At 46.4% G+C, this 15291-nt stretch overlaps 1 protein-coding gene across 1 annotated transcript in view; it reads left to right on the top strand.

Moving 5' to 3' along the window:
• STMN2 (stathmin 2) overlaps positions 1–15291 on the top strand; it is a 103436-nt gene that overhangs the window by 61343 nt on the left and 26802 nt on the right. Inside the window, exon 2 of the mRNA XM_033929746.1 lies at positions 5857–5952. Within this exon, the coding sequence (XP_033785637.1) occupies positions 5857–5952 (96 nt within the window). The remainder of the gene's footprint in view (positions 1–5856; positions 5953–15291) is intronic.

Below are 15291 nucleotides of genomic sequence, written 5' to 3'. Positions count from 1 at the left end.
TAAGGTAAAGAACAGAAAAAGAAGATACCAAGCCTCGAAGTAAACAGAACAGCAAAAAAAGAGGCACAGTAGATGTCAAAACCAACCGTCAGTTACATATACTTTATTGGTAATTAGTTCAAAGTCCAAAAACAACTCCTTGATATACAATATGAATATGGTCCTGACTAGGATCCAAGTTTCGGCGACTGAGTCGCCTTCCTCAGGGGACAACAAGGAACTTGTGATGTTTTTGTTTTTTTGGCACTTCTTTTCAGAGCAGAGACACTGGAGCGTTACCGTGCAAAATTTGCAAAGCATCACAAGTTCCTTGTTGTCCCCTGAGGAAGGCGACTCAGTCGCCGAAACTTGGATCCTAGTTGGGACCATTTTCATATTGTATGTCAAGGACGTGTTTTTGGACTTTGAACTAATTACCAATAAAGTACCATGTTTCCCCGAAAATAAGATCTACCTTGAAAATAAGCCCTAGCATGATTTTTGGGATAGGTATTAATATGAGCCCTACCCCCAAAAATAAGCCCTAGTCATTGGCAGCTGTGCTTCCCCTCGCCCCAATCCCGCCGTGCAGTCGAACCGCCAAACCCCCGCTGACCCTCTCTCCTTCCCTCCCAACTAATCCCCGCCGACTGCGACCATAAATACCTTGCTGCAGAGGAGCGTCGGGCCAGCAGCACTCACAGGCTGCTTTGCAGCCTTCTCACTGGGGCCATCTGTGTACTGATGATGTCATCAGTACACAGACGGTCCCAGCGAGAAGGCCGCAAAGAAGCCTGTGAGTGCTGCTGGCCTAACGCTCCTCTGCAGCAAGGTACTTATGGTCGCGGTCGGTGGGGATTGGTTGGGGATTGGTTGGGAGGGAAGGATGGAGGGTCACTGGCGGTTCAGCTGAGCAGCAGGGGCGGCGGCGGGTGCTCAAGGGTTCTGCTGCACGAGGGAGGGAAGGAGGGAAGCTGGACAAAAGGTTCTGCACAGGGGGATGGAAGGGAGGGAAGGATGGAAGCTGGGCAAAGGGTTCTGCTGCACAGAGGGATGGGAGGGAGGGAAGGATGGAAGCTGGGCAAAGGGTTCTGCACAGGGGGATGGGAGGGTTGGAGGGATAGAAAGATGCTGCAAAGGGAAGGCACAAGAAGATGGGTGAGAGGGGAGGAAAGGTGTTGCACATGTGGGGGAAAGCAAAGAGGAAGAATTGGGGTGAAGGAGAGGAAGGGAGAGATGATCATGTACATGAAAAAATAAGCCCTAACCGAAAATAAGACCTAGTGCCTTTTTTGGGCCCCAAATAAATATAAGACACTGTCTTATTTTCAGGGAAACGCGGTATATGTAATTGGAGGTTGATTTTGACATCTCCTGTGCCTCTTTTTTTGCTGTTCTCTTATGTTAAGGTGCCATCAAATCATCCCAATGACTCAGGTCAAAGCACTGTGGGTACATCTGCACTCTAAAGAGGTTGGATATACTTGGGTGTTAACGCAAGGTCTTGCACTGAAATCCAGGAAGGAAGGTTTAGGCAGCTTCTGGCAGTATACTGCAGACCTCAGGGATCATCTCCAGAAAAATAGCTCTCAGGGTCATCGAAACATAAAAACATGATGGCAAATAAAGGCCAAATTGCCCATCCAGACTGCCTTTCTGCAGTAACAATTATCAAAGAGCTAGGGTGGGTTTCTTGCACAAACTGGGCATACTGTCTAGGGAGGCAATTGCACAAAGGGCCTGATTCTATAAATGGGATCTACCGTATTTTCACGCATATAACGCGCGCGTTATACGCGTTTTTACCTACCGCGCATACCCCTCGCGCGTTATATGCGTGAGCGCGGTATACGAAAGTTTTAAAACATAGTTCCCACCCCGCCCGACGCCCGATTCACCCCCCCAGCAGGACCACTCGCACCCTCACCCCGAACGACCACTCGCACGCGCTCCCACCCGCACCCGCATCCACGATCGGAGCAAGAGGGAGCCCAAGCCCTCTTGCCCGGCCGACTCCCCGACGTCCGATACATCCCCCCCCCCCGGCAGGACCACTCGCACCCCCACCCCGAAGGACCGCCGACTTCCCGACAATATCGGGCCAGAAGGGAGCCCAAACCCTCCTGGCCACGGCGACCCCCTAACCCCACCCCGCACTACATTACGGGCAGGAGGGATCCCAGGCCCTCCTGCCCTCGACGCAAACCCCCCTCCCCCCCAACGACCGTCCCCCCCCAAGAACCTCCGACCGCCCCCCCAGCCGACCCGCGACCCCCCTGGCCGACCCCCACGACCCCCCACCCCCCCTTCCCCGTACCTTTGGAAGTTGGCCGGACAGACGGGAGCCAAACCCGCCTGTCCGGCAGGCAGCCAACGAAGGAATGAGGCCGGATTGGCCCATCCGTCCTAAAGCTCCGCCTACTGGTGGGGCCTAAGGCGCGTGGGCCAATCAGAATAGGCCCTGGAGCCTTAGGTCCCACCTGGGGGCGCGGCCTGAGGCACATGGTCGGGTTGGGCCCATGTGCCTCAGGCCGCGCCCCCAGGTGGGACCTAAGGCTCCAGGGCCTATTCTGATTGGCCCACGCGCCTTAGGCCCCACCAGTAGGCGGAGCTTTAGGACGGATGGGCCAATCCGGCCTCATTCCTTCGTTGGCTGCCTGCCGGACAGGCGGGTTTGGCTCCCGTCTGTCCGGCCAACTTCCAAAGGTACGGGGAAGGGGGGTGGGGGGGTCGTGGGGGTCGGCCAGGGGGGTCGCGGGTCGGCTGGGGGGGCGGTCGGAGGTTCTTGGGGGGGGACGGTCGTTGGGGGGGAGGGGGGTTTGCGTCGAGGGCAGGAGGGCCTGGGATCCCTCCTGCCCGTAATGTAGTGCGGGGTGGGGTTAGGGGGTCGCCGTGGCCAGGAGGGTTTGGGCTCCCTTCTGGCCCAACTACCAAAGGTACGGGGAAGGGGGGTGGGGGCGTCGTGGGGGTCGCCAGGGGGGTCGCGGGTCGGCTGGGGGGGCGGTCGGAGGTTCTTGGGGGGGGACGGTCGTTGGGGGGGAGGGGGGTTTGCGTCGAGGGCAGGAGGGCCTGGGATCCCTCCTACCCGTAATGTAGTGCGGGGTGGGGTTAGGGGGTCGCCGTGGCCAGGAGGGTTTGGGCTCCCTTCTGGCCCAACTACCAAAGGTACGGGGAAGGGGGGTGGGGGCGTCGTGGGGGTCGCCAGGGGGGTCGCGGGTCGGCTGGGGGGGCGGTCGGAGGTTCTTGGGGGGGGCGGTCGTTGGGGGAGAGGGGGGTTTGCGTCGAGGGCAGGAGGGCCTGGGATCCCTCCTGCCCGTAATGTAGTGCGGGGTGGGGGTAGGGGGTCGCCGTGGCCAGGAGGGTTTGGGCTCCCTCCTGGCCCGATATTGTCGGGGAGTCGGCGGTCCTTCGGGGCGGGGGTGCGAATGGTCCTGCCGGGGGGGGGGGTGAATCGGACGGCGGGGGGGGGGGGTGAACAGAGAGTCGGGACAGCGCACGGAGAGGCGGGGCAGTGCACGGAAGTCAGGGGGGTGAACGGAGAGTCGGGACAGCGCACGGAAAGTCAGGGCAGTGCACGGAAGTCAGGGGGGGTGAACGGAGAGTCGGGACAGCGCACGGAGAGGCGGGGCAGTGCACGGAAGTCAGGGGGGGTGAACGGAGAGTCGGGACAGCGCACGGAGAGGCGGGGCAGTGCACGGAAGTCAGGGGGGGGGTGAACGGAGAGTCGGGACAGCGCACGGAGAGGCGGGGCAGTGCACGGAAGTCAGGGGGGTGAACGGAGAGTCGGGACAGCGCACGGAGAGGCGGGGCAGTGCACGGAAGTCAGGGGGGGTGAACGGAGAGTCGGGACAGCGCACGGAGAGGCGGGGCAGTGCACGGAAGTCAGGGGGGTGAACGGAGAGTCGGGCAGCATGCGCGGTATAATCGTGAGCGCGTTATACCAAAGTTTTTGTGCTTATCATCGTGATTTCTGCGCGCTATACACGTGTGCGCGTTTTATACGGGTGCGTGTTATTTGCGTGAAAATACGGTAAATCCTAGGCAGAATAAGCAAAAGGCAAGAGAGATGTCCTTTCAACCAATAATATCTTTATTCCTTAAGTAATAATAATACTAATAATAACTTTATATAACGCAATACCCATAAACAGTTCAGAGCGGTTTACAGAGAAAGAGATTGTATACAGACAGCGATATTACAAAAAACTTTCAAAATTACATTAGCATGGTAAGATTAGTCAAATTTTTCCTGGAAGTGTTTTAGAAGTACATCAAGACAGAAGTGGAGTTGGAGAAATTTATCAAAGAGATAAGTTTTGATTGACTTCCTAAAAGTTTGGTAAGAAAGTATTCATCCCAATAAGGATCCAAATTTCGGCATATGAATATGCCTTCCTCAGGGGACACTGAAAAAACATAGGAATCATGTACAGGCTAATAAAAATAAATATGAAATGTCAAATTAAAATATCACATCTAAAACATATACAAAACAATAATGCTAAAATATCACATGAAGTACATTAAAAATCTAAGGACTGTTAAAACAATTTACCATATATACTCAAATATAAACCAAGAGTTTTGGACCAAAAATTTGGCCCAAAAATGGGGGTCTCGGTTTATATTCGGGCCAGCACCCACCCACCCCCTCTCCTGGACTTGTTGTGGGCCTCCAATGGGCCACCAGGTTCTGCACCCTGCCCTATTTGCATGCGCAATATAATTGGGTGAATCTTCGTAAAGGCGGTTAATAAATCCCAATAAATAACAAGCCTATTAGCACCAACATTTGGACACTAACAATCATTTAGGGCTCCTTTTCCAAAGCCGCGCAAAAGCCATAACACACGGAATAGCGCACACTAAATTGCCACGTGCGCTAGCCGCTACCGCCTCCTTTTGAGCAGGCAGTAGATTTTCGGCTAGTGCGCGCTATAGCATGCGCTAATCCGGTGCATAAGTTAAAAATGCTAGCGCACCTTTGTAAAAGGAGCCCTTATTGGCGTTAATCGGCAACCATTTGGGTTTTAAGTGTACATCTTGCTAAGTGCTATTCTATAAAGATGAGCACTTAAATCCTTTAGCGTGTAAATGAAAAGAGGGCGTGGCCACGGGAGTGGCATTAGTAGGTGAGGGGAATTCACTAAAGATGCACATACTATTATAGAATTTGGGGGATCCATGCTTAATTTAGGCACAGGAATTTATATCAAGTTTCATTTCATGTAAATTCACATACCTAAAATTAAGAGACACATTCTAAAAACAGCACCAGTATTAGCAGCTACTTAAAAGTTGGCCGCTGATCTGTCAATTATGCAACGGCACGATTTCTGGAATTGCAGCTACCTCAAACATAGAAATAGAAATGTAGCCCAAGGTTTTTGAGGCCTACATTTCCAGTGCTTATGTGTGATGTGAATCATGTCTACAGCAGCACCTAAGGACACCTAAGGTTTCTGGCATTAGTCATACCTACTTCAACCGTAGGCATCCTTGGGCATCACCATAAATGCAATCTCGGTGGCAGCTTTGTAGGCACCTCAAGATTTTAAACAATTTTAAGGAGGGTTTAAAATTGCTTTTGCCACTTAAATTGGACCCCGGTAGGGCGCCTACTGGTGCCATTTATAGAATATAAGCCTAAATGGCAGACAACTCAAAGCACCATTTATAGAATAGCACTCTAGCATGCATATTTTTTGGGGTGCCCAAATCTGGGTACCATTTACTGCATTTAGTCCTAAGCAAATTTAAAAAAGACTTTCTAGCGCAACCTTTGTGCATTGCAGTTATTTTGTGGTCTTGGATTTTGATGTTCCATCAGTACATAGTTAAACAGGTTATATTTTCACCTGTTTTCCTTTATTTCAGCCTACAAAGAAAAGATGAAGGAGCTGTCTATGCTGTCCCTGATCTGTTCCTGTTTTTACCCTGAACCTCGCAACTTAAATATCTATACGTATGATGGTGAGTTAAAATGGAAATTAACCTATTTATTAAATACAATGCAATAGACTGGCAAGAGCTGAAAACACTTACTGGTATGCAGTGGTGTAGTGAGGGTGAGAGACACCAAGAGCGGTGATGCCCCTCCTCTGCATATTCTCTGCCCCCTCCCTCCACACGCTCCTTCCCCGCCCCCTCCTGCCATGTGCGTACCACTTCCCTTCCCACATACCTCTGTAATGTTCCTGGCAGGAGCAGCAACCCCCAAGATGCTGTCGTACCAGGGTTGGCTCTTCCTCTGAAGTCATTTCCTAGGCACGGGTCCAGGAAGTGATATCATAGGAAGAACCAATGCTGGCACTACTGCATCTTGGGGGGTTGTTGCTCCTGCCAGGAACATTACAGAGCTACGGGGGAAGGGAAGTGGTGCATATATGTGGCAGTGGGGGGGGGGCAGAGAGGAGGATGGGTGCCTGTCCCCCCCTTACTACACCACTGCCGGTATGTACCATGGGCTAGAATTGCTATGCAGACAAATAGAAAACAAAATACACTTTACTCTCTTGGTTTCAATAGTTAAGTATTTAGCACTGCAATTTAACAATTGACTTGCTGTTTCATGCTTGTATTGATCGATCACCTGTTGCTTACACTAACAAGTAGTCTTAATTGCACAATAATATCTCATAAATGGAAGAAGCTGTGGATTGCTCAAGGCCAATCAAGGCCCCTATCATGAAAGGAGATATACATTTCAGGACTTCTGAATATGATACGATTTGCCCCCTCATGGTAGCTTTGAAAGCATCCCACAATGTTTAATTGAAATTCTTCTAGAAAGTTTGAGTCAGCAAGCAATATATTATTAAATCTCCACACAGGCCTACTACAATCTTGATCAGCAAACTTAAGTTCAATCCAAACCCCAGCATGGTCTGACAAAATAATTGGATCTATGGTGGCTTTTGTTACCTGCTGTACTAATTTATTTGATACAAAAACATAATCGCTTCGTGAAAAGGATTTGTGAACCTAGGAGCAGAAAGAAAATTCCCGATCATTAAAATGGAGAATCCTCCATATATCCTTAAGTGCATAGGATACTCTATTGCAGATGCTGGTACCAAGTTATCTAACCCTAATGATTTAATTATTTTACTTGGTTTCTTGTCCAATAATGGATCCATAACAACGTTAAAGTCCCCCGCCACTACTACATTAGAAGCAACCAGTGGTAATATCAACTGTTGAAGAGCCTTAAAAATTCAGCCTGATGTGAGTTAGGGGCATAGATATTAAAGAGCACCAGCGTATCCTTCCACAAGCTTATATCTACATGGATCCATCTACCTGAGGGATCATCAGAATTCAAATTAAAAGTAGCTAAGCATTTCTTATTAACTAAAATAGCAACTCCAGCCTTCTTACCTACAGCAGGAGCAAACATTGTTTAACTCATCCCCCTTCCAACTTCTTTGATTCCATGGCATTTAAATGTGTTTCCTGGATATAATATATATCAGCATCCTGCTTTTTTAGAAAGTTTAGTGTTCTTTTCCTCTTAATTAGATGGTTAAGACCGTTGACATTTAATGAAAATATTTTTAAGGACATCTTAAATGACTCACAATAAAATTCAAAGCAGTTCCCTTCCCACCATAATAAACTCTAATTAATAATTCCCTATACATTTCCAGAACCCCCATCTATCCCATTCCCCCCCCCCCACCCTTCCCCTAAAATAATTCATGTAAGCTTTGATACGGATTGAATAGGCACACAAAACCATTATCCCCCCTCCCCATAATTCACATTAAACCCTATATCCCCATCCCTTATTTCAAATTAAATTAATCAAATTATAAGTACAGCACAAATTACCCCAATTCATTTGCAATAATCAAAACTACTTATATAAACTGATTAGTATAACATATTAAATATCAGAAGTAAAAATGTATCAGTAAACATCCTTCAATACCCGGTAATAATCAGTAAATACTCATTAATTTCCTACTGTATTCTTATACTATATTCGCCACATTTACTGTAAATCTTTCTACCAACATACCCTCCCAATATACAGTATTAACAATACATCATATTATAGCATTTTATCTAAATACAGCTATCAAGCTATCAAGTATAAAAACTACTAGAAAAGGTTAACTAAATTTATAGCTAAATAACATAAATTACTATCAACTAATTCCTAAATGAACCAGTCATCCATAATGAAACTAAATTAAAAATAATTAGATACCACAACTTTTCACATCCACCCTGCAGAATAGACATATAAAAAAATATTAAATAAAGAAATTAAAGAATATTAATAAAAACTTATTAAAATGTAATAATATAATTCAACACTCATGTTTCTGTATAACTTTATATTGCTTCCCTCCCCAATCTTCCTCCTTGTTCTTCTGCTTCAAAGATCCTTCGGCATTTCTCCATCAGCTGACGAATATCCATGGGTTGCTAATCCGAAGCAACCTGCCATTGTATAGAGAGGCCCCTAATGCTTCTATGCCCTGCCCCAATCTTATGTTAAATCTTTCCATATGAAGGTCCTGAGGGGTGATCCGCATCCCCCCTGAGACTTCAAATGATCGTAAATAATCTCCATCAGGTTACTGTACATCTGTACCGAATGCAGCTGACAGACATTTTTAGTCCCAATCACCAAATAAGTCCAGCTGAAATAAAAGTAGCAAACTCCAATCAGAGCATGGGAGTCTTGGTGACAAAGTCCCGCCCTATCCAAAGCTTTTGCCTCATTGGTAGAAATGTGAAAAGCACTCACATAAACAAATATCAAAATAAAAGAACAAATAAATCACGAAAGAAACAAAAGTCAAAGAGAATAATAAAAAATTACCAAGATTTTCCCTTCTCTTAGTGTTTCCATCTCTCCGAAGGCATTGAAGATTGAGATCTTTAAGTCTATCTCTATACACCTTATGACAAAGTCCATGCATCATTTTAGTAGCCTTCCTCTGGACAGACTCTATCCTTTTTACAAATTTTTGAAGGTGTGGCCTCCAATATTCTAAATGAGGTCTTACCAAAGTCTTATACAGGGGCATCAATACCTCCTTTTTCCTACTGGCCATACCTCGTCCTATTCACCCTAGCATCCTTCAAGCTTTCGCTGTCACCTTTTCAACCTGAATGGCCACCTTAAGATCATCACATACAATCAAACCCTAGTCCCACTTTTATGTCATGCACAGAAGTTATTCACTAGAGAATGACACGGAGAAGAAATCTGTCCCCATCACTGCCCCGTCCCCTGCCCACTGTCCCCTTCACCGCCCCATCACCGCCGCTCCCTTCACCGCCCCGTCACCGTCACCACTATCTCCTTCACCGCCCCGTCACCGTCACTGCCATCCCATTCACCGCCCCATCCCCGCAGCATTCATACAAGCCTCAGTACTGCAATATTTAGCTTATTCCTTCCTTATAAATCAAAGTTCTGGCTGCTGAACTGGAGAAACAGATGTTCAGCTGGCAGGGCTTTGTTTATAAATTTATATCAACACAACTAATATACTACTTTATCCTAAAGCAAAAAAAAAAAAGGAAAATAAATAGAATTTTTTTTCTACCTTTGTTGTCTGACTTCTGCTTTCCTCATCTTCTCATTCAATTCCTTCCATCCACTGTGTGTTTTCTCTCTGTGTCTTCCATTTGCTCTGTTATTGTGCCTCTCCCTTCACCCCCTCCCACCTCAATTGGTCTGGCACCCATCTTCTTCCCTCCATTCCCCCATATTCTGTCATAGTCTTCCCTTCCAGCGTCTTCTCCCCACTCTGTCTTCCACATTTCCCTTCAGTGTCTGTTCCTCTCCACCCTCCTTCAACCTCTGTTCTATTCTTTTCCACCACCACCCTTCCCTCCCTCCTTCACCATCTGTTCCTTTCTACCACCTTTAAGCTCCCCTCACGCGGCCCGACTAACTATCTATCTATCTCCCTCCCTCCCTCTTACCTCAATAGGACCACATTCTGAAACCTGGTTGTCCAGTGTAGCAGATATAACAGCTGACATCCTTCTTTATCGGCACAGACATTTGTTACCCTTCTGGAATGGAAAATGAAAATCTATTTTTTGGGCTCTCCTTTGCCCTGTCCAATACACACCCACACCCTTGTCATTTGGATGTCCTTCAGTTTTTATTTATTTATTTAATAAATAGACTGGCTGATATTCAAAACGATTAAAGTGGGCAAGAGTGGCTCTTGTCTGCTTTATAGAACAGGCTCAACCTATGGACCAGGTGAGACCCTAGCCCAGGGTGCTGATGATAAAGGGTGCCAAAATCCCAGTTCAGTCTATCTTCAGACTCCTAGAGGCATAGATACTGGACTGGTATTTTTGGCACCGTTTAATCATCAGTGCCCTGCGCCAGTGTCTCAATTGGTCCAGTAAAAAAAAGGGGATTTGAGATAGAGAAAGATACTGGATCATAGATGGAGGAAGGGTATACCTCAGGGTTCTTCTTTATCAGCTACCTTATTTAACTTGTTTATTGTGCCAATTGGCAAATTTTTCCAAACTTGGATTGCAGTACTGGATCTATGCAGATGATTTACAGTTTTTCTTTGAATTTCCCACTGACTGTGTTTAAGGTTTTCAACTGTTAACAGCTTATATGGATGCCATTGTGACCTGGATATCAACAAAATGTCTTTGTCTAAATGTATCTAAAACAAAAATTTTGTGGCTTTCAGCTTCTGGAATTATGGATGCCCCTCCTACCTTTGTGTATGATGGGGTGTCAATTCCAGTTCAACAGGCAATCACGGATCGCGCGGTCCAGCAGCCCCCCTCCCGCCCGATCGCAGCGTTCCGCCATCTCCCTCCCTCCACCTCACCTTAGATGCCGACTCCGAGTTTGCCAACTTTAATTCTTTTTCTCCCAGCCGCACGCTTTCAAAAAGCTGTGCACGCGCGGCTGCTCGAGTTGTTCATGCTTCTCCTCTGCTGCAACTTCCTGTTTCCGGTTGTGTCAGAGGAGAAGCTTGAACAACTCGAGCAGCCGCGCATACACAGCTTTTTGAAAGCGTACGGCTGGGAGAAAAAGAATTAAAGTTGGCAAACTCGGAGTCGGCATCTAAGATGAGGTGGAGGGAGGGAAATGGCAGAACGATCGGGCGGGAGGGGGGCTACTGGACCGCGCGATCCGTGATTGCCTCACTGCGGAGACAAGACCATTCACCGCTCCACGGGGCGGTGAATGGCCTTGTCCCCTTCCCTGCACCGACCACTATTTTTTTCTCCCCGTTTTGGCGGGTTACCCGCAGCTACTCGCGGCTAGCCACGGGTAACAACCACTGTGTCATTCTCTATTCTTCACCCCCTCAACTGTACTGTTCCCTTGAATTTTTGCAACCTAAATGCATGACTTTGCATTTCTTAGCATTAAATTTTAACTGCCAAATTTCAAACCATTCTTCAAGCTTAACCAGGTCTTTCTTCATGTTATTCACCATCCTGGGTGTCTACTCTTGCAGAGGCTGGTATCATCCATAAAGAGACAAATTTTACCCTACAGCCCTTCAGCAATATCGTTTATAAAAATGTTAAAATGAACAGGCCCAAGAACAGAATCTTGAGGCACACCACTGTTAACACCTCTTTCCTCAGAGCGATCTCCATTGATCACTATCCTCTGTTGCCTTCCACTCAACCAATCTGTCACTTTGGGACCCATCCCGAGCACATACAGTTTATTTATTAGATGTCTGTGTGGAACACTGTCAAAGGCTTTGCTAAAATCTAAATATACCATATCTAGTGCACTCCCTTTATCCAACTCTCTAGTCACCCAGTCAAAGAAATTGATCAGATTTGTCTGACAAGACCTACCTCTAGTGAATCCATGTTGCCTCCGGTCCTGTAATCTTCTGGATTCCAGAAACTTCACCAGTCTCCGTTAATTTGCTTACCACAGAAGTCAGACTTACTGGCCTGTAATTCCCTACTTCTTCCTTACTTCCAGTTTTATAGAGAGGGACCACATCTGCCCTTCTCCAGCCTTCCAGTACCAATCCCAACTCAAGAGACTCATTGAAAAGGTAAATCAAAAGAGCCACCAGAACTTTCCTAAGTTCCTTCAGCACCCTCAGATGTACACCATCCGGCCCCATCGCTTTGTCTACCTTTATTTAAGCTAGCTCCTCATGCCCCCTTTCTCCTTTTTACATGATTCATTCTGGTTTCACCCCTCACTCCATTTTTATCTCGCCTTTCTCTGTCTCCCCCCTCCTCCCATGCTCTGACATGTTTCTCCTCTCCTTTCCTTTCTTCCTTCCTTCCTCACTCCACCCCATTGTTTGTCATTGTTTGCTCTAAATAACTCATGAACAGTGTTGCAATCATGGTCCCTGATCTGCGCAGCGGACCAGGCAACTCGTGACCAAACAGAGCTGGCGTGATCCCTACTACCAGGGAACCCTTCAAGACTCACTCCTAGGCACCTACCTAGGGTGAATGGTACCAGGTAAGTGAAAGTTACCCCAAAAAGTCAAACACACAATCAGAATGATTCAAAAACAAGGTTTCAAGTTTTATTTCTGACCAATGGTCAGACATTGCTGAGAATGTCCAAAACTCTCCAGTGGCTTTTCATACAAGCAAAAGAAACAAAATTGCAAGTTTTTCCTAACACACTGGATTCTGAATTCCAACAGTTCGGCTATAGTCCATTCCCTGCTTCTGGACTTCTGGTTTGAATCCACTTCACCAGAGCAGTCATTACACAGTGTGAACACTAGCATTTATTTCCAGCAGAACAAAGCAAAAAGAAAAAGATTTCACAAAACATATACCTGTGTCCAGCAATGTAACCACTTTGGTTAAAGTGCATAATCTTGCTTTACTTTGGTTTAAGCAGTCCTTAGCTCCTAGGAGCATCTGTAGGGAAAACCTCAGCAAAACTGAGCCACAATGGAAAAATAGAAATTCAAGCTTTTCCAAGAATGGTTTTAAACAGAAGTTTCTCAGCAAGGCTTATGAGCAAAAATCAGTCCATCGACATCAGGGGTTAATTAAAAAAAACTCAGTACACTCCAAATGGTAAACAAACTTTAGTTAGCTTGCTGTGCATTGGTAGCTCAGCCTGCACTGCTCCGTCTCACATGGCTAATTAACATTGAGCTATGTCAGCAACCAGTTGGTTTAGTAATGAAAATGTACTTCAAAGGCAAATACAGGAAAGACAAAAGAACTGCTTTGCAAACACACATATTAACTCTGTAGAGTTCTGATTACTGCATGTAGTGGGTTTGCTTAACCCAGAGTGCCAAAATATAAGAGTAGAAATTCACCAACTACATGAATAAAGCTCATTCCAAACTCACAGCTTACTGACTTATGTCCATAGCTTCTGTTGCACACTCTTGTCCCAGCACTTCACAAGTTTCCATTGTCTCAATCACTTCCTGCTTTGACTCTGCTGTGGTAAGAGGCATTTCAAATTCCTCCTTCATTTCTCAATCTCTCTCATGCTCTGAATCTGGTTCAAAAGGCAAGCACTGCTCCCCCTCAAGTTCTTCCTCTGTCTCTCGCCATGACTCTCCACGTGGCTCTCCCCTTTCCTTTCTCACTGGCCTCACTTTAACCTACTACAGGCCACACCTCCTCAGCTTAGAGAGGGGGAAAGGATCAAACTCCCTCTGTACCTGTATGTGCTCAGTGTTCTATTCTCTGCAGTGACTCTGCCTTAAAGGGCCATACTGTGTTTTAGCTTTAACTGCCTTAAAAGGGTTGCAAACAGGTTTAAGATGATGAGCTAGTGTCTGTCTGTTCTCAACCTGGCAGTCTCTATCTAATTCATTTCTACTGGTGCAAGGGAAGTCAGTGCTGTCATAATCTGCAGAGCTAACCTTGTCAGCTCTCCTGCACAGGGGTTTAGTATTCTTCCTACCAACTCTTGGGACAAAGCCTGTGCAGGTGCTGGGTTTGTCACAACAGGCTACACATCTCTGGAAGAAGCCAAGGAAAAAACTACCAAACACAAAAGTGTAGTTTAAATATTCAAGGCCTTGGGAATTCTTGGCATCCTACTCAGAGAGACCCCCCAGGAAAGAAACCCGGGAGTACTGGTCGACAAGTCGATGAAGCTGTGCGCGCAATGCACGGTGGCTGCGGAAAGGGCAAACAGAATGTTAGGAATAATTAAGAAAGGGATAACAAGCAGATCAGAGAAGGTTATCATGTCGCTGTACTGGGCCATGGTACGCCTCCACCTGGAATACTGCATCCAGCACTGGTCGCCGTACATGAAGAAGGACATGGTACTACTCAAAAGGGTCCAGAGAAGAGCGACTAAAATGCTTAAGGGGCTAGAGGAGTTGCCAAGCAGGGAGAGATTAGAGAAACTGGGCCTCTTCTCCCTTGAAAAGAGGAGGCTGAGAGGGGACATGATTGAAACATTCAAGATAATGAAGGGAATAGACTTAGTAGATAGAGACAGGTTGTTCACCATCTCCAAGGTAGAGAATGAGACGGCACACTCTAAAGTTAAAAGGGGATAGATTCCATACAAACGTAAGGAAGTTCTTCTTCACCCAGAGAGTGGTGGAAAATTGGAACACTCTTCCGGAGGCTGTTATAGGGGATAACACCCTCCAGGGATTCAAGATAAAGTTAGACAAGTTCCTGCTGAACCAGAATGTACGCAGGTAAAGCTAGTCTCAGTTAGGGCACTGGTCTTTGACCTAAGGGCCACCGCGTTAGCGGACTGCTGGGCACAATGGACTACTGGTCTGACCTAGCAGCGGCAATTCTTTTTGTTCGTACTAACTGGTAGGGAAACAACCAAGAATCTCTCAGAATTACAAGTGACAGGCCACTTTATTGGGCTAATGACATCATTAATTAATTCGTTATTACACATACATGGTTAATGCAATCTCCAATCAAATTACAAAGATATCATCCAATTACAAATTGCTTACTTCAGCAATGTACTTCCATTGTGGATTAGGAATTGGTTATTGGATAGAAAACAGAGATAAGGGTTATATGGTCATTTTTCTCAATGGAGGAGAGTACACAGTGGAGTGCCACAGGGGTCTGTACTGGAACTGGTACTATTTAACTTATTTATAAATGATCTGTAAATTGGAATGACGAGTGAGGTGATTAAATTTGCAGATGACACTAAACTGTTCAAAGTTGTTAAAATGCATGCAGATTATGAAAAATTGCAGGCAGACCTTAGGAAACTGAAAGACTGGGCATCCAAGTGGAAGATGACAAATGCAAAGTGATGCACATTAGGAAGAATAACCCAAATCACAGTTACCGTATGATAGGGTCCACCTTGGGGGTTAGTGCCCAAGA

The sequence above is a fragment of the Geotrypetes seraphini genome, chromosome 2 (assembly GCF_902459505.1).
Source record: "Geotrypetes seraphini chromosome 2, aGeoSer1.1, whole genome shotgun sequence".
In the NCBI taxonomy this organism is placed as follows: Eukaryota; Metazoa; Chordata; class Amphibia; order Gymnophiona; family Dermophiidae; genus Geotrypetes; species Geotrypetes seraphini.
Note: the sequence above shows the minus strand (reverse complement) of the source record. Positions and strands in the feature narration are given on the sequence as shown.